At 39.1% G+C, this 23832-nt stretch overlaps 2 protein-coding genes across 2 annotated transcripts in view; both read left to right on the forward strand.

Annotated features, from left to right (window-relative positions):
* Positions 1 to 1346: 1346 nt before the first annotated feature.
* LOC124252783 (spore coat protein YeeK-like) lies at positions 1347 to 5377 on the forward strand. Its single transcript, XM_046686441.1, has 3 exons — positions 1347 to 1502; positions 3524 to 3756; positions 3910 to 5377. The coding sequence occupies exons 1-3, from the start codon at positions 1487 to 1489 to the stop codon at positions 4153 to 4155; spliced, it is 495 nt and encodes a 164-aa protein (XP_046542397.1). The 5' UTR covers positions 1347 to 1486; the 3' UTR covers positions 4156 to 5377.
* A 4335-nt stretch (positions 5378 to 9712) lies between these two features.
* The window catches only part of LOC124252801 (rho guanine nucleotide exchange factor 7-like), an 87265-nt gene continuing 73145 nt past the window's right edge, over positions 9713 to 23832 (forward strand). Inside the window, 2 exon segments of the mRNA XM_046686469.1 lie at positions 9713 to 9852; positions 23112 to 23353. Coding sequence (XP_046542425.1) covers positions 23288 to 23353 — 66 coding nt within the window. The 5' untranslated portion in view covers positions 9713 to 9852; positions 23112 to 23287.

Here is a 23832-nt window from a genome sequence, read left to right on the forward strand (position 1 = left end):
GTGGTTAGAGCGTCCGCCCGGAGAGCGGAAGGTAGCAGGTTCGATCCCCGGTCGCGTCATACCAAAAGACGTTAAAATATGGTACTTGTTGGTCCCTGTCTGGCGCTCGGCATTAATGGGTACAACAAGGACTGGTCGGCTCGGAGTCGGTATAATGTGTTTGAGTGGGGTATTCCTGCTTCACAGCGGCATGGTATCTCAGTGGGCTAGAGCTATAAACCTGTAGCAGGGCGTGGAGTCATTCCACAGATGACATCCTTACCTTAGGGTTAACCTCTTTGGTCATGTGGACAAGGCGTCCGACTTCTGATCAGAAGGTCCGTGGTTCGAATCCCAGCAGGGGACTCGGAAATGTTATGGCCGCTACAAACCAGCTAAAGTCTGGGCTAGTACAAGCAACCGCACATACACATACACACGCATGTGTCACATTCTCAAGTACGGCGTAAAACCCAATTTCACCTCACCTCATTCCAAGTAAATATGCTGACTTCTAGAATCATGCATCACCCAAATTCTGTTGCTGTCTCCCAATTATGAAATCGCATTTGACAACTTCTGCTGTCACATAAAACTGTCATGTGGATGTACTGCTCCATAAACTACTTCTGATTGTGTATCTATATTGAAACTGGGTGGTCAATTTAAAGCGATCCGATACAACGCTCCACCCATATTGAACATAAACTCAATGAGTGAGTGAGTTTAGTTTTACGCCGCATTCAGCAATATTCCAGCTATATGGCGACGGTCTGGAAAGAATCGAGTCTGGACCAGACAATCCAGTGATCAACAGCATGAGCATCGATCTGCGCAATTGGGATACGATGACATGTGTCAGCCAAATCAGCGAGCCTGACCACCCGATCCCGTAAGTCGCCTCTTACAACAAGCATGGGTTACTGAGGATCAAATCTAACCCGGATCTTCACGGGTATAAACTCAATGACAAAACACAGGTCACATATAAACAGAAACTCATATTAATTATAATGGTTTTAAAAGTTTGTTGAAACATTCAAATTAATGAATATGTTTGATCCTATATATTTATTCGATCGGTGATGATGTCTATGTCTCTATCACAGCTGGTGTATTTCTGTTTGCAATGTTAACGAAAACTATTATTGATATCATATAAACAAATTGAAAAGATAATATCACAAGTCTAGATGCTATTGCTTAATAACTCAAAGTTCACATTTAAGCACACCTTAAGATAACGAATTTAATCAGCAATTGTCTGGCTAACCCAGTTTGTGTATGTGACACAGATCAATTTCAACACCGCGGATGAAAAACAAGGACGTCATGTGACCTGACGCGAAGCATGTGACACACGCCCCACGCATCATATTCGTTATCGTGTTTATTTCACCACGCTGAATCACAGCCGCTGTGGTGTATATATACACCGTGTTTATAACAACCTGTCATTCATCCCGTGAAGCCCGGACAGACATAGACAACTACTTGTTGAGCCAGCATGAGCAATTATCCAGGTAATTGTACAGTTATATTATGTATGCTTCGATTTCTACTCGCAATGGAATATAATATACATGTATTGGGGTATGAATACCATGAGGGATTATCAAAACAAAATTGAAAATCGTGTGTTAAGTTTTTAAACGTCTTCTTGTGAATGTGTTAAGACTTTGAATACACAATGACTTTTAGAGTGAGTGAGTATGGTTTTACGCCGCTTTTAGCAATATTCCAGTAATATCACGGCGGGGCAAAGCTTTTCAGAAAGTGAGACGATAGGGTAGCCTAATGGTTACATCGTCCGCTCGTCACGCTGAAGACCCGAGTTCGATTCCCCACATGGGCACAATGTGTGATAACCATTTTTGGTTTCCCCCCGCTGTGATATTGCAGGAATATTGAAAGCGGCGTAAAACCATACTCACTTTTGAGTTGACAAATACAACATGTCACATTTGGGATTAAACTTTCTGAGTAAAGTACAAATTGTAGTACTTTGGGGTTGTCTTTTTCTTGGTAGTATAGTGAGCAAGTCGTCCACTCAAGCTGATGTTTCTTTTGTATTGTCAATACAGACAGGATAGACATATTTAAAAATATTTTTGTGTTACCCACTTGCTCAATGGTTAAGTGGTATTTTAAAGGTCGTAAATTAGCCAATATCGTAAACGTCAGCCTCACTTCAAAACGTGCAACTCATGACATATAGCTAGACATTGCTAAGTGAGGCGTTTAACAACAATCAAGCAAACACAACATCGACTCTTTTCTAACATGTTTTGGGGAGGTGGGGTAGCCTAGTGGTTAAAGCGTTCGCTCGTCACGCTGAAGATCCGGGTTCGATTCCCCACATGGGAGCAATGTATGAAGCCCATTTCTGGTGTCCCCCGCCCTGATATTGCTGGAATATTGCTAAAAGCGGTGGGACCATACTCCCTACTCACTATATATAACTCATTATTGAGTCAATATTCACTCACTCTAACATGTTTTTCACATGTTCTCGATTTACTTCTTTGAATCAAAATATTTTATATTCAAATTAAAAATCGCGCAAAATAGAGAAAAAATCGAAAAAAAATTATATGTGTTTACATCTTGACTTGGGAGTATATTTAAGAGTTTCACAAGACTCTGTAACATGTACCTGCTGATATAAGGCAAGAAAATATTCCATCTGGGCTCATCATGACACGGAGAATGTCTATGTAGGAACGTGAACTCCAATATGCGTGTTATATATATCATATCCTGTGCATGTAGCTTTGTAACGCGGACACAGTATAACAGATCAAGTTTCAAATCCGGTTAACTAGTAAACAATCAAAGTTTAATTCTCAGAAACCACCCATGGTGGTACAAGAGAATGCAAATATACATATACATGTTGTATTTCATAAACAGACAATAAAGATGATATCAATAATATAGATCATTTTAACTTTCAAAAACAATATGTAAATGTTTCGACAGATTCTTCAGTTTTCTTGTGCAGCATTTTGTATTTGTACGTATTTGGTCATTTAAAATAAAATTTAAAAGACGACGTTCTGTTTTAAAGGCTGTACATCTAAATAAATAATGTATTTCATCTGCAATCGCGGGAGAATCACACAGGTCATTTTCTATCCACACGGGACAGACCACGCCATCTGCCGGTTTCTCCTGGAAAATTGTGATTGCTTGTTCTTAATTTCAAAAGCCGGACATTTAATGATTTTTCGAGAAGTAAAAATTGTTCGAAAGACGGGATTTCTTTAATTAGTTCATAATTATTTCCCTTTGAGCTATTGATAACAGAACTTCGCCAGGATTGATAGAAATGATCTCTTAATGTCATTTCTGCTTGTGATGAAACCCATTTGGAGGAATAATTATATGGATTTCTGAACACATCACTCAGTCCGCATCCATTCACTATAAATAGTTTTATCCTCTACACTTTTAAGCCAAACATTTGAACTTCTCTCTGCGGTGGGCGCGCCGAGTCGCCCTATATAACCTTATACTGATTGGGTAATTTGTTTTTATTCAGGTTACCCCGGCTATCCTAATCAGCCTCCCGCAGGCGCCTACCCTGGATACCCAGCAGGCGCTGCCCAAGGATACCCAGCAGGCGCTGCCCAAGGATACCCCGGGTATCCAGGGGGAGATAAGGTGGTTGTGAAGGACGGAAATACCAAAACTGTCTACAAGGACGGGCACACTAAGACCGTTGTCAATGATGGTCACTGTAAAAGCGTCTATAAAGATGGAAGGCTAGTTGAGGTGAGTTATATTTGTATGGTACTGTAGCTGAGCTAGACTATAGATATATAATTTTATCTGATTAAATATTGAATATTGGATAACAAACAATCTACCCACATCTGTTACGTCATCATGACGTATTAAATGACCATGTGACGTCATCGTTCACAGGAAAAACACGACCATCACCATGACCATCACGTGGGCGTGGGTACAGCTCTCGGAATGGCGGCTGGAGCCGTCTTCAGGGGCCTCACCGGACACAGTGACCACCACCACCATCACCACGACTCTCATCACCATGGACACCACGATCACCATGATCATCACCACGGACATCATGGACACCATGATCACCATCATCATGATCATCACGATCATCATCATCACCACGGGATATTTGGTCACAAGTGGTAGACCCACCCGAGGTTCAAATGATCTGAATAGGTCTTTGAAGAATCGTAGGGTCATATTTGTCCGAAGAATCAGTGAATGTAAATTCATTAAGAGTTGAAAATACAGATGATATTTCATAGACAAAAATAGTTTGCGTTTGTGAATACAACACACCTTTTGTATATTACTGCAGATCATCCATTAGACGACTTCGATAATTACACCCCGTTGTTGTGTAAATTAATCTGATTTAAATTGAAAGGTGTTTGTTTGTTTGTTTGTTTTTTAACGCCGCAATCAGCAATATTCCAGATGTATGGCGGCGGTCTGTAAATAACCGAGTCTGGACCAGGCAATCCAGTGATCAACAGTATGAGCATCGACCCACGATGACACGTGTGAGCCTGACCACCCGATCCCGTTAGCCGCATCTTACGACATGCATGGGTTGCTGAAGACCAATTCTAACCCGGATCTTCACGGTTATATATTATGTGAAGCGTGGGTTCATGACCAATCACGTGTCAGCTTTCTATAACAATTAAGCTATATTTCTTTACGCCACAATTCGGAAATTACGACATCTTCCAAAGAAGAACTCATTTTTTTCTGCAGAACCCTTTATGGTGTAGATGATAGGTGCTCACATAAACGTCAGAATGTATATAAACAACACAATATAACAAGAAGCATTACTTTTTGCAGTCGGATCTCCTGGATTATATTCGTTTTAGAGATACCCTGATCAGATACGCTTATCTCAGGGCTTCACTCATTCGTGAGGGACGGTGGATTAGTGGTTAAAGCGTTTGCTCGTCACGCCGAAGACCCGGGTTCGATTCAACATATGAGTACAATGTGTGGATCCCATTTCTGGTGTCCCCCATCCTGATATTGCTGGAATATTGCTAAAAGCGGCGCAAAACCATACTCACTTACTCACTAACTCATTATTGAGTCAATATTCAAATATCTCCAAAATAATTTCTTTTTAAGAGTATCACGGGCCTAATCGCATCTCGTAAAACAATTTGCACGATTCATACTTCATAGCAATTCATTCTGTAGCCTTTGTTTATTTGTTTCGTGCGTGCTTATTGTGACTGTACACGGAAGCGCTGTGAGCTTGTCGGGCAAAATGTGATAAATATAGAGTGATATATACTATGTATATGTATATCCTTTCCATGTGTTCAATCAAACGTCTTTCTGAGCTTTATTAATAAACGATTCTGAAAAGTCACTTGTTTTGTTTATTAAGGCCGTAATAAAAATAATCTTGTTTCTCATTACTGCGGGGGTGGTGGGGTAGCCTAATGGTTAAAGTGTTGGCTCGTCACGCCTTAGACCCGGGTTCGACTCCCCACATGGGCACAATGTGTGAAGCCCATTTCTGGTGTCCCCCGCCGTGATGTTGCTGGAATATTGCTAAAAGCGGCGTAAAACCAAACTCAGTCAGTCAGTCTCATTACCGCCCGATTAAAATATTCGACCCGACCCTAAGATAGTTTTATATTGTTTACCCTAGAGAAAATGCAACATTGACTCTCAAAATGTGCATGAATTTTTCACACTTCTAAGTTTGGATTTTCTATCGGAGAAAAGGTGTATAGGTGATGTTACAGATAATTAAGCGCACAAAAGTTTCAATTGTAGGAGGGTGGGTCTGGTGGGTTGTGAAACACTTCTTTCTTATTTCAGAATATTTACCACAGGATCAGTAGGGCATGGAGCTCGTCTTCAACATAGTTTAAACCAATAGAGTGGCAGTAGAGGCAGAGATCTTGATCACAGGGTGTATTTGTGTGGCGGCCGGTTTCCACTGCTAGTCTAAAGTTGTTACAGCGGAACATGGTTATAACTTCCCGTTGATATGGAAGGAGGTCACAGGACAAGTAGTGTTCAACATTAAGTAAAGATTTAAATTGTGAATATTAACATTTAGATGCTTCGATCCCCGACCGCGTCATAACAAAAGACGTTAAAATATGGTACTTGTTGGTCCCTGCCTGGTGCTCGGCATTCATGGGTACAACAAGGACTGGTCGGCTTGGAGTCAGTATAATGTGTCTGAGTGGGGTATTCCTGCTTCACTGCGGCATGGTGGGTTAGCACTATAAAACCAGCTTAAGTCTGGGCTAGTACAAGCAGCCGCACATACACTTACACACGTATGCACGTCGTCATATGAGTGAAATATTCTCAAGCACGACGTAAAACCCAATTTTATCTCACCTCACATTTCGATGAAGAGTCAAGATAGGCGCGCCAGTTTTGAAGGAAGCAGTCATAAAATCTCTGTTTGAAGCCAGATATAAATGCTTTAATGCAGCCAATTTCTTGCCAGATCCACACAAACCCAAAGCCATGCTGAAACAGAATTAGCTTCCTGTTGTCACTAATCAGCATAGCTAGTATGTTGCTACAAGCGGCGTAAATCAGTTTACTCACTGTCATTTAGAAAGTTTACTTTAGTAGAATACCACTGACACAAATGCTCAACTCAACACAGTAGGGATATGTTAGTAGGGCGGTGGGGTAGCTTAATGGTTAATTGTAAAGCGTTCGCTCGTCATGCCGAAGGCTCGGGTTCGATTCCCCACATGGGTACAATGTGTGAAGGCCATTGCTGGTGTCCCCTGCCATGATATTTCTGGAATATTGTCAAAAGCGGCGGGGACACCAGGAATGGGATTTACACATTGTGCCCATGTGGGGATCGAACCAGGGTCTTCAGCGTGACGAGCGAACGCTTTAACATTTGTCTACCTCTTCGCCCTGTCCCCGTAACAAAACCCGCCAGGCTAACCCACAGGCCCCTAACCGGTAAATAAACATGTAAATTGTTATCTCACTAAACGCACTTGAACCCGAACCAAACACATTTTAAATGGCACGCAATGCACCATGTCCTCGTGGCATAGTATCAAATGGAGATAATTAAATTGTTACGTATTAGCGTCGTAAGTAATCAGGAACGACAAAACAAAATAATTGTTGATATTTTGTTGTGATCTTATGAAGTGAAATTAAATTATAGTTTCGAGGAGCGGTGAGGTAGCCTAGTGGCTATAAAGCGCTCACTCGCCACGTCAAAGACCCCGGTTCGATTCCTCACATGGATTGAATGTGTGAAGCCCATTTTCTGGAATTGTTGGAATATTGCTAAAAGCGGCCTCAAACATTTTTCAGTCGCTCATAAATTCACGACTGTGTCCAAACGAAATGGTGTTATATTATTTACAATGTATACGAGACCACTTGGACGTAGCATCTCCCAACAGCAGGTTGCCCATCACTTTAATGCTGATGACTCACAGCTAGCAGATCACTTTAATACAAACGAAGGAAAAACAGTTATTTCCAAGGATATTTCAAGAACTCATGACACTGTACACTCCCTCCAGGACTCTCCGCTCCCATGATCAGTTTCCCCTGTCCATGCCTACTTATAAGCTCAAATCGTTTGGTGCCAAGTCCTTTGAGTATGCAGCTGCTACCCTTTGGAACTCTCTGCCTCTTGATCTAAAACTAGTACCAACTCTGCAACTCTTCAAAAACAGACTCAAAACTCACCTCTTTCTACAACATGATTCAAATATATATGCATTTTCTTGTACATATGAACTGCGACTTGTCAGCGCTTTGAGCATTGCCTTTGTGTGGTGGAGGTCAGCGCTATATAAATACTCTTATTATTATTATTATATGATGGTCTATCAAAGTTACCTCGTACATGACTGGGGGCGGCGGGGTAGCCTAGTGGTTTAAGCGTTCGCTCGTCACGCCGAAGGCCCTGGTTCGATTCCCGAAATTTGTACAATGTGTGAAGTCCATTTCTGGTGTCCCCCACTGTGATGTTGATGGAATATTGCTAAAGGCGGCGTAAAACCAAACTCACTCACTCATACATGACTGTCACAACACATAAACATGCTGACTTACTCAACCCGTGTGGGACGGTGGGGTAGCCTAGTGGTTAAAGCGTTGGCTCGTCACGCCGAAGACCCGGGTTCGAATCCCCACATGGGTACAATGTGTGAAGCACTTTTCTGGTGTTCCTCGCCGTGATGTTGCTGGAATATTGCTAAAAGCGGCGTAAAACCAATCTCAGTCAGTCATAGGCGGATCCAGACGGGGGGTGCAGGGGTGCGCACCCCCCCTTTTGTCCTGAAAGTTTATTAAATGACCATTGAAACTCGGGCAAAAATGAAGTGTGCACCCTCCCTTTTCTCAACAGTGTGCACCCCCCCCTTTCTCAAAAAGCTGTATCCGCCCCTGAGTCAGTCAGTACTCAACCCGTGAAGATTCAGGTTAGAATCGGTCTTCAGCAACCTATGCTTGTAGTAAGAGGGGGTCGGGTGGTCAGGTTCGTTGACCTGGTTGACACACGTCATCGTATCCCAATTGCGTAGATTGATGCTCCTTCTCTTGATCACTGGATTCTATGTACTTTACCAAGAAGGTGTAATTCCAAATATAACATATGTTGCATTTGACCATTTTCTAAAATGCATTGGTAGATCGATGAACATGCTGCTGATCACTGGATTTTCTGGTCCAGACTCGATTATTTACAGACCGCCATGTAGCTGGAATATTGCTGAATGCGGGGTTAAACAACAAACACACAAAAGGCTTACTTACTCCGTGTATTTAGGTTAGTTAGGTTGTGTAGTGTTTAAAACCTTCGCCTGCCACGACAATACCCTGGTCCGATTCCTTATTTGGGCATACAGTGTCAAGCTCCATTATTGACAGCCTGTCATAACGGCAAATACGTTGTACAGCAATGGCGGAATAAGAAGACATTCGATCACTGACTTTCGCCATAAAATACGTGACAAAGATACATTCAATAACCTATAGTTCTTTAAGCGGGTTAGATTTTACAGATTGTTTATAATTATCTATTGATGAAAAACTCTATTCATCTGAAATATAAAATCCATATCCGTGAAATTATACACATGTCGGAACTTCTTTCAATCTTCATCGATAACGCAATGCTTATCCAATAAATATTTGCGTTGAATATTATATATTCTTGTGGTAATATACTCATGCCAATAATGGTTGTCATCCCCTTCAATTTTTTTAATTGAGAGGGGGTGTGGGGTTGGGGTGGGGAGGTGGGTGACAACCATTATTGGCATGAGTATATGTTTATCACAGTTCGTGACCTGTCAAAGTTGACATTTTCATACGTGTGACCTCGATGCATTATTCAGGGTAAATTCACCACAATTTATTCTTTTGAATAGAAAATATGTTTGAGATAATCTGGGACATATGCTATTGCTGTTTTCTTTTCTCGTTTCATTTCAAGCTTCGTCGATTTCGTTCCTATTCTTGTAACTGTTACTATACCCAATGCGATTTGATATGAATTGATTCATGTAAGTTGGTTTTATAATTGTTATCATGCAAATTTATTCTACAAATCTATACAACATATCGCCAATGTTCTTCGTCTATGAATCATAGCACAATAAAGATCTCTGGATGACGCATTCTCCAGTCAAACGGGCACCTGCTGAGCCGAGTTACTCCCCTTTGATCGTTCTCCTGGCTTTATTACAGAATGACGTCATCGGTAGCCATATTCTGGCATCTCCATCAATTTTAATCCGTTTGAGGCGAATTGGTGTTGATTACACCTTTCTAATTGAACCCAGACGCCTCGTGGGGTGTCGGATTTCAGGGCTATTGGTTTGGGTAAGTACTGGTATGTGTATTTAACCAGATGCGGCAGGTGTAAACATGCATGCAGGTTCTGATGAAGGCCTCACCCATCGCCTCGTAAGTGGATTTGACATTTGATTTGTCTGCTCGAGGGAGAGTAAATGTTTTGATTCGAACACCTATCAAACAGTGACCCTTTGTTCTTAAACGTAAACATTTATTCTACGGTGTATTTTAAACGACTAAACTGTGAGCATCGTTTCCTTGAACCTTTTGCGGCAGGTTGTTCACAGAAATGAATATTTTTTACACAATTTATTATCATAACCTCCAAAAATAAGATCGATATTTCCATTTATTACGAATATGCCCGTTTTTATTCAAGAATATTTATCACAAACATTTATGTCCACCTCCGTCCTCATCATTTGTTGCTGTTCTCGCGGTATCACCAAAGGATGTAACTGAAAGTAATGACTACAACCACTAAATTAAGCATATTTAGCTGTCCGGGTCGTTGTCAATACTGAAGATGTACACCCATTGTACGTTTCTTTATGCACAAATATGACAGAGTTTTCTCTAGGTCTTTAGACGTTGTCAAGGAAGTTTTTGAAAGTATTGTTATATTGTAGTAAATTTGATATTTTGTAATCTTCTTATTTTTGTAAATTTTGAGAAATTGTCATTATTAAAATCCAGTTTTGACTATCATTTGCTGCAGACATTGGCGCTATAAGTTAATAGAAGCCTCTTAGCAGTTCTAGATACATAACTCTACCCTGGCTTGACAATAAATGTATGACACTATTTTCACATGGTATGAGATGCTTGAGTTGATGATTTAAGACAAAATTGTTATTATTTTTTTCAAGAATAATTAAGGTGAGGTGAGGCGAAATTGGGTTTGACGTCGTGCTTGAGAATATTTCACTCATATGACGACGTGCATGCGTGTGTATGTGTATGTGCGGCTGCTTGTACTAGCCCAGACTTAAGCTGGTTTTATAGTGCTATCCCACTGAGATTCCAGTGAAGCATGAATACCCCACTCAGACACATTATACTGACTCCAAGCCGACCAGTCCTTATTGTACCCATTAATGCCGAGCACCAGACAGGGACCAACAAGTACCATATTTTAACGTCTTTTGGTACGACGCGGTCGGGGATTGAACCCGCGACCTTCCACTCTCCGGGCGGACGCTCTAACCACTACACCACAGAGGCGGTCTCAAGAATAATTAAGAGAGTTGCTATCTTGAAAAGTTTGTTCTATATTGTTCGTCCCAACTTTTAAAATGACACTCTCAGAAGTTAATGAAATAATTCAAATTTAAAACAAAGAAAGAAAAATGTCATTTTAAGACCTAAGTATTGTTTTTGGTCCTATGAATATCAGTTATTTTTCATTCAAAACTAGGAATATTTTAGTTAAAGATATGACTTAGATCATAATTGGGTATTTGATTCCTATAGCTATGAGATTGGCTGTAGTAGGTTTTCAATCCACCTATCCCTAAGACTTCTGTTTTTGAATCAATAAGAACCCTGAAATCTTCAGATTTTGGACTTCTAAATCATCAAGGGTTTTTTATAATGCTTTTTATTTTTAGTTCAGTTGATTTACTACAATTTTGGCCTAAAATTCATTAAAGCAGGTGAAAATTCATTTCAGAAGAAAGATGAAAACTCTCCTTTTCTTCTTTGTAAGAAAGATTTTTGTGTCGATCTCTTAAACCAACCAACATGACTCAGAGTTGCCGAACATAAAACACTGTGATGGGTGTTGAGTATTTCCGACCATATGTTGTGTAGTCTAAACAGACCGTAAAGGAAAACTTGCATTATACTGAAAGAAACATTTACTTACCTTGCTGAGCTAAATATTTCACAATACCCAGGCCTAGTATTTAAGTGGGAATATATGTACATTTATGTTAATACATCTCCTTACATTATGCATATTTGTACTGCAAGAAATGTTTAGTATTTAACATCAGGATTGAGCTGAAATTCATGAAAAATGTACAAATCTGTTGAATACATCTATGAATAAATTTGTGAAATTGTTTTGGCATTAATTCATGATTATTAAACAAAGGATGATAATGTGAATTTCCTAATGTTTATGAATCATTTGAAGAGAGCAACATGGTCTAACTCAAGCAGTAGAGCTGAGTGAATTACCTCCCTTAGATTGTCTTGCTGGCAGTGATGGCTGTCTTGGTTGAAACTAAAATCTTTCATGTCAAGTAATCTCTACAATAAATATGCTTGATAAATGATTTTTTGGTAAATGTGCTTTACAGTCAATTTAAAAGAAATGATCAGAAAATTAATGACTTACCGATAATTAATACAGTGTGCGAAATAGTTCCCAAATTTTGCTAGTCAGTCCGGCAAGCTATTTGAAAGTAACTAGCCACAAAATAATTCACTAGCTTGAAATCTGAATGTAGAAATTAAGCAAAAGATTACAAAAATAGATCAGAATAAGATATTGTCAGAATGACACAGGTTTCATCATTTAGCTTCTAATATGATGAACATTTTTATCAGGCCATAATCTTGCATGATTTAAAAGTGTATTATAAATTAACAATTCAAAGAGAGTGATATATTTACAAAATGACCCCATGAAAATTCATTAGCTCATCGGGCCAGTGACTGGAGATTTACTGGCCCAACTGGATTTTTACTTCGCACAATGTAATAACTCATCAGAAATGATCTTAACGCCCGCCTTTACCAATATGAAAACCTTTATCCTATGCGTCGTGTGCGAGGCATGTGACTTGACCTTTATTAGTGTCATTTTAATACCATCCATATACTTTCTCCTTGTCATTACTTTAGCAACAAGTTGAATTTTAAATTATGTGGTGCCGAAATTCATTTCACAGTGTGTGAGATAGTTTCCAAATTTTGCTAGCCACTTGGGCTAGCTATGATTTAAAGTTACTAGCCCACAAAATAATTCACTAACCTGAAATTTGAATGTAGACACAGGTTTCATCATTAAGCTGCAATTATGATGAACATTTTTATCAGGCCATAATCTTGCATGATTTAAAAGTGTATTATAACTTAACAAGTCGGAGAGAGTGATCTATTTACAAAATGACCCCATGAAAATTCACTGACTGTGGAGATTTACTGGCCCATCTGGATTTTTACTAGCCGAGGGCTAGCGGACCAGTGGCTATTTTGCACACTGTTTCATCTTAAATAATCTTGAGAATCTCACACAGGTATCTTTTGTTCCAACTATAGTTGGTAAAAGGCTTGATTCATATTGATATAGTTAACATAAATAAGTAAATATATCTGGTTTGAAACAGCAGCTGAAGAAATGCCTCGACCTGATACAAATCCCAGTCCCACATCAATATCAAATGGTTGGTCCTAATGTGATATTTCTGTCTGCATCAGTTATCATGGCTATCAGTGTTATCATCAGTACTTTGTCCGATGCAGTAGATATGGATATAGTGGCCGTGTGGAGGTCCGAGCTATGTATCATGAATGTGTACATATGTGTAACCTGTACTTTCATTTTGACGTAGAAGCCAAAGGTGGGGAAAGAAGAAGCCAAAGATGAGGTATCATGAAATAGTGTACTCAAGGTAATGTAATGTCCGTGATTCAGTGGTCCGTGTGGAGGTCCGAGCTATGTATCATGAAGCATATATGTAACCTGTACTTTCATTTTGACGAAGAAGCCAAAGGTGGGGAAATCAAGGTAATGTGTGATTCATGGTCGTGTAACCTCATGAATGTGTACATATGTGTAACCTGTACTTTCATTTTGACGAAGAAGCCAAAGATGGGGAAAGTTCTCAAGGTAATGTCCGTGATTCAGTGGCCGTGTGGAGGTCCGAGCTATGTATCATGAATGTGTACATATGTGTAACCTCTACTTTCATTTTGACGAAGAAGCCAAAGGTGGGGAAAGTTCTCAAGGTAATGTCCGACTCTGTAAAATCATTCTGAAGTCAAGGGTGTCAAAGTTAGGCTTGGTAGGCGCTGGTTGGCATCAGAAGTTATCTATGAGCCTGTCAATGCTTAAATTTGAATATGTCTGTCTTTCATCATCTAGGGGCGTTGGGGTAGCCTAGTGGATAAAGCGTTCACTCGTCACGCCAAAGACCCGGGTTCGATTCCCCACATGGGCACAATGTGTGAGGCCCATTTCTGATGTCCCCGCCCGATATTGCTGGAATATTGCTAAAAGCGGCATAAAACCCAAATCACTCACTCACTTTCATCATCTTCTTGCTGAAACCTTTCTTAAATATCTGTTATATTTTTTACTTCTTGAACATTCTAAAACATTGATATGCAGCCACAACACTGCTTGAATAAATGAATTTGTGCCCAAACTCTCTACTTCTATATAGCCCTCTGTTGGGATATTGCTGGAATATTACTAAAAACGGCGTAGTTGAACTCTCTCTGAGTCTCTCTCTCATGTGAATGAAAACATGAATAAATACAGCCGATCAAAACATTATCAGGTGCCAATGGTTGAGATATAAAAACAATTTATTACAGAAGATTACATTTGATTGGCTGAAGAACCCACTCATTCCCAGTTTGTTTTGCACAGTTGAAGATTTTATTCAGAGTTTATCACAAACACTGATTAATGAAACTTGTCGTGAAATATTTTTTTGCTACTCTAACACCAGGTGGAATTTCTACATTCATCTAAAATAACTCTCCGTCTCATAAACAAGCGCGTAATCAACAAAAAAGCAATAAAGGACATTCAGAAGATATATAAATGACTTTCAGGAGATATGTAAATCATCAGACCAGCATACAATGAACCAACGGACTATCGGAACCCTATCAAATCTGCACCAACCTTGACACTGAATGGTGAACTCGGTAGGAATCTGCTTGATGTGGACTTGATAAAGGTACTTATGTCCACTGGGTGAAAGATCTCCCTGGATGAAAGTTGAACTTGTAGGTAGGCCGGCAGGAGAGCTGTTGAAGTGCAGTTTGGCGGAATGGATTCCAGATGCTTCCTGGTAATTGATTGGCCAGACTGCAGATTCTCAGAGGATGTGGGGAACCAACTGGCAGACTTGATGAGGATTTGGCTGAAATTCTTTAAACTCTGAATGGGGCTCCCTAGACTAATGCTTTGTCTCTGAATATATATATTTTTTATAGTAACAAATAATCCCATTTAAATTAAAAAGGAGCACCAATGAGATGAGAGACCTGAGGAAATATAGACTTCTTCATTCAGGGCTTTAGCATTGCAGGGAGGGCTAGGCAGTAGGGAAAAGAATGTGGTTCAGGGACTGTGATACATCAGACTAGAGGGTGCCCTGTTACTTGTTTTTGAGTGCCATTTTGGTTAAGTGTGGAATCGTGATAGTGGCACACTTGAAATAAGTTCCTGGTGTCTGAAAGGCACTCTTCGAATTATTTTTTACTGACAAAATTACATTCTGACCAAATTTCTTTTACAATAACTGCTCTCACATAAGTTAGCCGTGCAGGAACAAGGTATATGAGCAGATAAACACAACTAAAGCAACATAAGATACATGTTACAGACCTAGGGATTCTGAAATTGAAAAGCGTGTTATCAATCTCAGTGAGAAATGACTGCCAACTTTTCAACATTGCAGGTGTTTGTTATCTTGTTCATGGTGAAAAGATGTTACAAATTATTATTTTTTGCACTGTTAAATATTTTAAAGAGCACTTCGCAGAAAGTTCCATATTACATTCTTGAAAACTAATAATATGTTTACCTCTGTGTATGAGGAGTATTCTAGATGCACCATTTAGCATTGCGAAGTGATATAAATAATTTGTATTGCAGTATTTTGGGATGAAAATGTGTATGTATTTCAATCATAAAGTCTATAAAAACTTCAATGGGGTGATACGAAAATATTTTTTGTATGCTGTTGAAAATACATAACCCTGTGAAAGTTCAGAGTGAAACATATTAAAAGGTAATATTCCTGAATCTAACATTGAAATTCCAAACTGAGTCTTCAGTAAAAAAATTTGGAACTCAAATTATGTTTCCTCCCGTAGCTCCGCTAATAATAGGCCATGTTATTTCAGTAAAATCTTACGTTTAGCTAACAATATACCAAGTAAAAAGGATGACTAGGGGACTGTTAGTCAGGGTTTTACCGTAACTTATGAAACAAGGAGTCCATTGGACTGTCAATTTCTAATTTCAAGGGTTGTCTCGATCTCAGATGAAGGTCCTATAAGAATAATGAGTGAGTGAAAGTTGCTTTGCGCTGCTTTTAGCAATATTCCAGCAATATCAAGGTGGGGGGACACCTGAAATGATCTTCACACATTGTACCCATGAGGGGAATCGAACCTGGATCTTCTCGTGTGACGATCGAACGCTTTAACCTCTAGGCTCTGTCTATGGGACAGTTGCAGAGCAATTCTTGGTTCTGATTTTATTTTATTTTAGAAAGAGCATCAATTTACATATTTTTGAACCAAACAAGGGAATTATTGCTCAACCAATAACTTGAACACATTAGAATAGGTTGTTTTAAAATTTGGGGATCACCCACCATATCTAAAGGAGAGGTGCAGTGCAAACTTTTAGTTCGATATGTTTGGTTTGTCAAGAATTATCACAAGTAGCTCTTGAAAAAAGTCCACGTCAGTACCCTTATCAGTAATTATTTACTAGACTTTTTTGAGGTAAGGATAATATCTTCTTTATTATAGGAAATGTCCAAGGCTAAGTTTTATACAGATTTTTTTTTTTCAAGAATAATCAGTATTTTGTGTTCTTCAGATGAAGTTGAGAGTCATGGTTGGGTGTATTAGTGAACCTTGAACATTTTTATCAAATGCTAAAGAAGTTAAAAGAAGCCAGACATTATTGTTGTTCACTGTAAGATAAGGTATGTTTACATTTTGGACAATATTGATACGTAGTTCACTGTTGTTTAACATGTTTAAAGGGTAATCCAGAGATTTTCCTTGAGTCCCTGTGACTCATAATCCTATTTTCAGGGGTCCTGGATTACAAAACGGACACTTAAATATTATTTAAGTTGTAATTCAGTTACTGTTATTGTATTGTGTATCATGATCATCACATTGTTACAGTAATTAAATTGCAAATGATACCATAACCCAGCTAGTACCAAACTCAGTGATAACTTATTGTTACTTGATTGAATTTTTACAAAAGCATTTGGACTTTTGCTGCGTCCCCATGGATACGCTATTAAATTTTCGTGCATCCATTGTCAATTTTTATGTGTATACTGGGACGCAGGAATTCACGTCCCGTAAATCCCTGGTAATCGCTTATTATCTGCTTTACTTCCCTCAGATCTCTTGTATTGTTGGGAATTGGTTAAAGTCTCACAATTGATGATTGGTTCATTACTACAGATCAATCATCAAAAATTGGTTTGTGTCCTTTATCAAATTTTCCTGTTACTTTTGTTAATGCACAAAAGGTTTTTCATTTATTTATTTTTCAAATTTCACTTCTTTAAAGGATTACTACTATGTTAGTTTGGACCATAATTTTCCTGGTGTTCTATAAGATAAATTCAATCATGACTTGTAAGGACCTTGTGGTGCTTATGAAATGTAAATTTAATGACACAGACAAACCAACCTTGTGAAAAATATTGCTAATGCAAACAAGTGTTCCAAAATTGTTCGTGTTTGATTATGAGAAAACACAATCGATGCATTGGTCGTTTAGTCACTGCGACCAATCTTTGATTATTTCAATTAATTGGACCACCACTAATCTCTTGGCAAAACAATCGCTTGTCACACTGAAGACCCGGGTTCGATTCCCCAAACGGGTACAATGTGTGAAGACGGGTAAAATGTGTGAAGCCCATTTCTGGTGTCCCCACTGTTGTATTGTTGGAATATTGCTCAAACCGGTGTAAAAATAAACTCACTCACTCTTGGCCCAAAAATCATGATGATAATAAACAAGAAATTAGATTGTTTTTTTGCCCGAGACCTGTGACAATGATACAGTTGTACAACACTAATGTATTGCCACTCAGCAGCAGCAGGAGACAGTATAACCTCATTCAGGGGATCAAATCTCCATTCTCTACTCCCTGGGGAGCATCCAATGAATTTCATGTGACAGACCAGACATCAGAACCTTTCTCTATCTAGTAATTCCAGCAACAATTGCTCCTGAAAACCCTGGTTTAATGGGATTTTTGCATGTGGAAACTACGTTTCTGGGAAGTGTTGTATGAAGCCATGGAAGCGGAGGAGGCATCAGGATTGTGGCTTGTTCTGAAGTAGGCTGTCTGTAGGCAGGGCTGTTGTAGAGCTACGTTTGTGGATAGAATTACATTAGTGTCTGTAACATGAATCAGTCGATGTGGTGCCATCTTTTTCCTGTGAGATTGAAGCATCCAGAGAAAGTTCAAATTTTGTCCCTAGTCTGTCTCACAGTCCCTGAACCACATTATTTTCCCTACTGCCCAGCCCTCCCTGCAATGTAGTCTGTCTCACAGTCCCTGAACCACATTATTTCCCCTACTGCCCAGCCCTCCCTGCAATGTAGTCTGTCTCACAGTCCCTGAACCACATTATTTTCCCTACTGCCCAGCCCTCCCTGCAATGTAGTCTGTCTCACAGTCCCTGAACCACATTATTTCCCTACTGCCCAGCCCTCCCTGCAATGTAGTCTGTCTCACAGTCCCTGAACCACATTATTTTCCCTACTGCCCAGCCCTCCCTGCAATGTAGTCTGTCTCACAGTCCCTGAACCACATTATTTTCCCTACTGCCTAGCCCTCCCTGCAATGTAGTCTGTCTCACACTACTCACAGTCCCTGAACCACATTATTTTCCCTACTGCCTAGCCCTCCCTGCAATGCTGAAGCCCTAAATGAAGCAAGTCTAGATTTTCTTAGGTTCTGAAACTCCCATCTCACTGGGGCTCCTTTTCAATTTAAATGGGTTTATTTATTACAATTAAAATTATATATATTCAGAGACTAAGTGTTAGTCCAGTTTGTCCTATGTTGAAGTTAGATTGACAGCATGTGATCTCTGATGTTAGAAAAATGGATTTATTTATTAAATATCATTTAGTCAAGAAATGTTTATTTTTTTAAATTAAAAATATATCTATAAAAAAATACAATAACATACAGTGGAGCACATAACAACATTTAATAGAGGTGAGGCAGTTTAAACTTGACAAATCATTCTGAATTTAACATAATTTATCATCTAGGGACATGGAGATAGAATAGGTAATATTAGACCCAAAAGAGTCCATTCTTTATGCATACAACATGTGCATATTGAGAACTGATGGAAGTTATGGCTGTTATAAGGATGTCATTATAGGGGAAGGCTGTGATACCTCTGATGTACACATTATTGCTTCTTGGGTAATAAAGTATTCTCTTATACAATACGTATCCTAATAACATGGAAGTGATACAATTTGTATCATGACTACTTTCATTTCATAAGTTCATATTCTGTCATATAGGACCTTACTATGTGTTACTGAGAGTGAGGGGGTGGGGGGTACCTTAGTTGTTAAGGCCTTATGGAAGCTCCTTACAATGAAGACCGTCGTTTATTCCCCACATGGGTACTGTGTGTGAAGTCCATTTTCAGAGTATCCCAACGTGATATTGCCAGAATATTGCTAAAAGCGGTGTAAAACCAAACTCACTCACTCACTCTAATCATCTGTGCTTGTATTGAATAGTATACCAATAATATGGTAGTGATGCGATTTGTATCATGACAACTTTCATTTCATAAGTTCATATTTTCTCTTATAGGACCGACTCGTGAAGGTCCGGGTTAGAATGAACCTTCAGTAACCCATGCTTGTCGTAAGAGGCGACTAACCGGATCGGGTGGTCAGGCTCGCTGACTTGGTTGACACTATGTCATTGGTTCCCATTTGCACAGATCGATGCTCATGATGTTGATCACTGGATTGTCTGGTCCAGACTCGATTATTTACAGACCACTGTCATATAGCTGGAATATTGCTGAGTGCGCCGTAAAACTTAACTCACTCACTCACTCACTCTTATAGGACCGTACTGTGTGTTACTGAGCGTGAGAAAGGTTTTGTGCTGCTTTTAGTAACTGTGCAGCTATATCACTGTGGGTACACCAGACCTGGCTTCACATTATACTCATGTAAGGGAATCAAACTCAGGTTCTTACCATGATGAGTGAACACTTTAACAACTGGGCAATCACTTGTGTTTCCTTTCAATTGAAAATAGAGGCGATGGGGTAGCCTAGTCTTTAAAGCGTTATTCGTCAAAGCAACGCGAAGAAACTAAAACTCAGTCAGTCAGTGAAAATAGATAGACTCGGGTTATTCTCTTAGACAGTGAAGTGGACAATGTTTACGAAATTGTACATTTTGCTACAGAAAGGTTCATCAGTCTTTTTCAAGTCCGCATCTACAGATTATACTTGTATGTTAGGTTGAAATACAATAATCTGTACCACATATACAGATTTTCTGTCAGTCAATATATATAAATATTGATCATCCTGGAAGAGTCTTAATAAATGTTGTTTTCAATGCGAATCAGCCATTTGAAAATCATGACAGTGATGAAAGCTGTTACACAGAGAAAAACAGATCAATACATAAGAACGTTCACAGTGAGTGGAATACTGTACTGATACTGTACTGATACTGTACTAATACTGTAACTACTGTAATTAGTGCCTTACTAATTTTGAATTCTTCACATCCAATAATGCTTCAGTGCTAACGGTAACAGGTTATTTTCATTTTCCAAACATTTCGTTTTCATCACATTAATAGCATTTATAGCCATGACTTTTCAATTTGGAATAAATAAAAATATATTTATTAGAATTTGGCAGCTACAATAGCACTGAGGTCTTTGCATCATGTTTATATTATCAAGTATAAGTTACTGGAAATTCCAAACACAAACCAGATGCTTCTAATTTGAAAGCATCCCAACAATTCCAGTCTGCATCCTGAATTCCACCATCCAAATGCAAATCTGCCAATGCATACGAGACTGCAAGCATCAGATATTCAAATTTGTCTCCTGCATCCTGCACCTCATTGTTATCCTACTCGATCTGTGAAAACATTCAGCCTGTAAAGTTCAGGCTGTCATTATCGACGGGAATTGCACGATGAACTAATGTTGAGTCAGGATTCCTCCCATCTTCATCGGAACTGCCGCTGTTCAAATAGCTCCGAAAACTGAATTTTGATAAGCTTTGTGTTAACACTAATTTCTGTTCATTAAAGTTTTGTCGATTTAGTGATAGCTATTTTTCATTTCAAAGGCATATCTTCATCGGAACATTCCTTAACAGATGTAGCAATCATTATGAGGACCCCAGATGGTTAATGAGAAAAGTGTCTGTTGAGTTTAATTTTCATCTGGACATTGAAGATTTATTTAGATAAATATTCATGTTTTGAGAAAAAAAGGGAGAAGTTTTGGGTTGGAATGGTTATAGATCTGAAAGATTATTCTTGATAAATTGTTTTATATGGAAACAAATGGGAAACTGTTACCAAGGTAATCAGGGAGGTTTTGTAGCTTTTGACAGAATCTTTGTAATTAGTGAAAAACCTGATATGAAAATAGATGATAGTTCAAGAAACTTGATATTTATAAAGAGTTTGAAAACTTATTTGTTCTTTCAAGCCTTCATTCAGAAGAAATATATTTGACAAAAGTAAATCAAAAGACACCCATATATTCTTCTCAGTAGCATGATAAGTAAACCTTCAGAGTGTTTGTATGTGTTTATGAAAAGAGTATTCTGCTTAACATGGCATTATTTAGAGTATGAACCGGACAAATTTCATGTTCATTTTTTTTAAAAATATGTTTTGCACATTTTTGTTGAAGAACTTTGTTTTATCAGTTAGCTCCCTCTGAAAATGTTGGAAAATTTTAAAACTCTACCAGGGATTGGGAAAGGCAGGGGCCATGGGCCATTTTGCACATTAGAATAAAAAATGGCCCATTAAAATTTTGAAGTTTACTGTTGATACAAGGGCAGTGGCCCATTCTAAATTCAGAAAATGGCTAATAACCCTGAAAATGGCCCATTGTCAAAGTTCTCTATCCCAGTCTACTCATATATAACATATTAAGAAATTTAGAAATAGCTCAGTCAGATTAAATGCTTAAAACTTTCATGTTGATCCACTTATATTTATAATTCTTACCTTTTGAGGTCGGGTCTGACAGTAAAGCCATGGTAAAGTTTGAAGCAGTCTGTTTGTTACCTTGTGTCTGATCTCTGAACGGAACCCACTTGCAGTTCTCAGCTAGTTCTGGTGGTGTCTTTCCCTTTCTGCTGATGTTATTTTTAGACTGTAAGACTGTCAGCATCTGTGGATGAGAATCTTCAATTAAACCTACATGAGTGACTGTCTGTGATAAACTTGTCCCAGCCAATCAGAGCCAGGCTCTCATATCTACTAGGCAAGCAAGGAAGTGTGAGTGTGTGTTGGGTTAGTGTGGAGGCAGAGGCGATGGTTGATGAGGCTGTGTGGTGATGGAGTCGGGATAAGGGTTGGACTCACTGGATGTGTTTCGGTTTAAACCTTTGAAGGAGGAACTTGAGTGCCCACGTGAATGGATAGGATGTCCGACTTGGATACTTTGAAGAAATTTAACTGTTGTCCCTTCCTGGATTGAATTTTGGAAACAGCTGCAAATTTGTGTTGTTTTTTGTGATGTTTTTAAAATGGTTTTGTGCGTGAGAATGTTTTGAGGAAGACATGTTCACAGCTGATAGAGGAATATAGGAAGAGTTTGTTATTCGAGTTGATTCAGGAATTCTGTGACACAGTTTTCAAACTGCTGGACAGTTTGGTAGTTGAGGATGTGATTCCAAGGAAGCAGGTTTCGGATGAGAGTTTTCGAGGATGCTATTAAAAGTGCTATCTTGCCTTCCACATGCAATTGGTATATCATGACTGGCTTGTTAGGTTGGAAGCAATTTTGTGTCATTTATAATTAAGGGTTGTGTATCCTTCATGAAAAGCCATCCTTTGACAGTTTAACCTTTCTGAGTGTATAAGGTTGAACTGGTGCAGTTGTGTGAAGCTGTGTTCATCATTCTCAGTCAGTGAATGATCAAATTTCTTTTTGAAAAATAAACCCATTGTTTTGCGATCAAGATGAGTCGGGTGGACAGCACGGAATACCCGGATGACTATATTGAAATCGTTAATGAAATAAATGACTTTATCGCATCTCTCACGGGTTCCCCTGCAGATGCGAGTGCAAGCAGCGGAACAGGAAGTCAGATCAGCCATTGTGAGGAAGCGTGTCGTGACAGCGTTGAGAATGACTACGAGCCAATAGAGTCCATCATCCCTCTCCCACAGTGCGTGGCCCACTACAACCCCACCCCGCCGCCACCACCACCCATCAGGCCAAAGTTCATCAAGATGTCAGAGGGCATGCCGAAGCATGTCAAGGCCGTCCACAATTTCAAGGGAAGCAACAACGATGAGGTAAGCTGATTTATTGTTTGTCTTATTTTTGTAGGACGGAATTGATGTGAACAAATATTTGTTTTTGTTAATAGGATTTGTAGAACATTTCGTATTCTGGGTTAGAACTGGCCCAGATGGAAAATTAACCAGAAACGTCTAATAGCCTGAGTAAAGATTACAGCAAAACCCCCCAAAATGTATGAAACTCTGCTTCCCCTAAGGATTATCGTTTCCATAAACATAACAGAGAATTTAGTTTGACGACACGTTTAGCAATATTCCAGCAATATCATGTCGATGGACACTAGAAATGGGCTTCACACATTGTACCCATGTGGGGAATCAAACTCAGGTCTTTGGTGTGACATGCCAATGCTTTAACCACCAGGCTACCTATCCCCAGAATTCCTTTAACAAAACTGACCTGGACTAGTGTGCTAGTACAACTTCCATCTGAAATAGGTCTCTTGTGCATTGATTCTGAGCGGTGACAACTA

Source organism: Haliotis rubra, unplaced genomic scaffold (genome assembly GCF_003918875.1).
Source record: "Haliotis rubra isolate DU_JTF1 unplaced genomic scaffold, ASM391887v1 Scf524, whole genome shotgun sequence".
NCBI lineage: Eukaryota > Metazoa > Mollusca > Gastropoda > Lepetellida > Haliotidae > Haliotis > Haliotis rubra.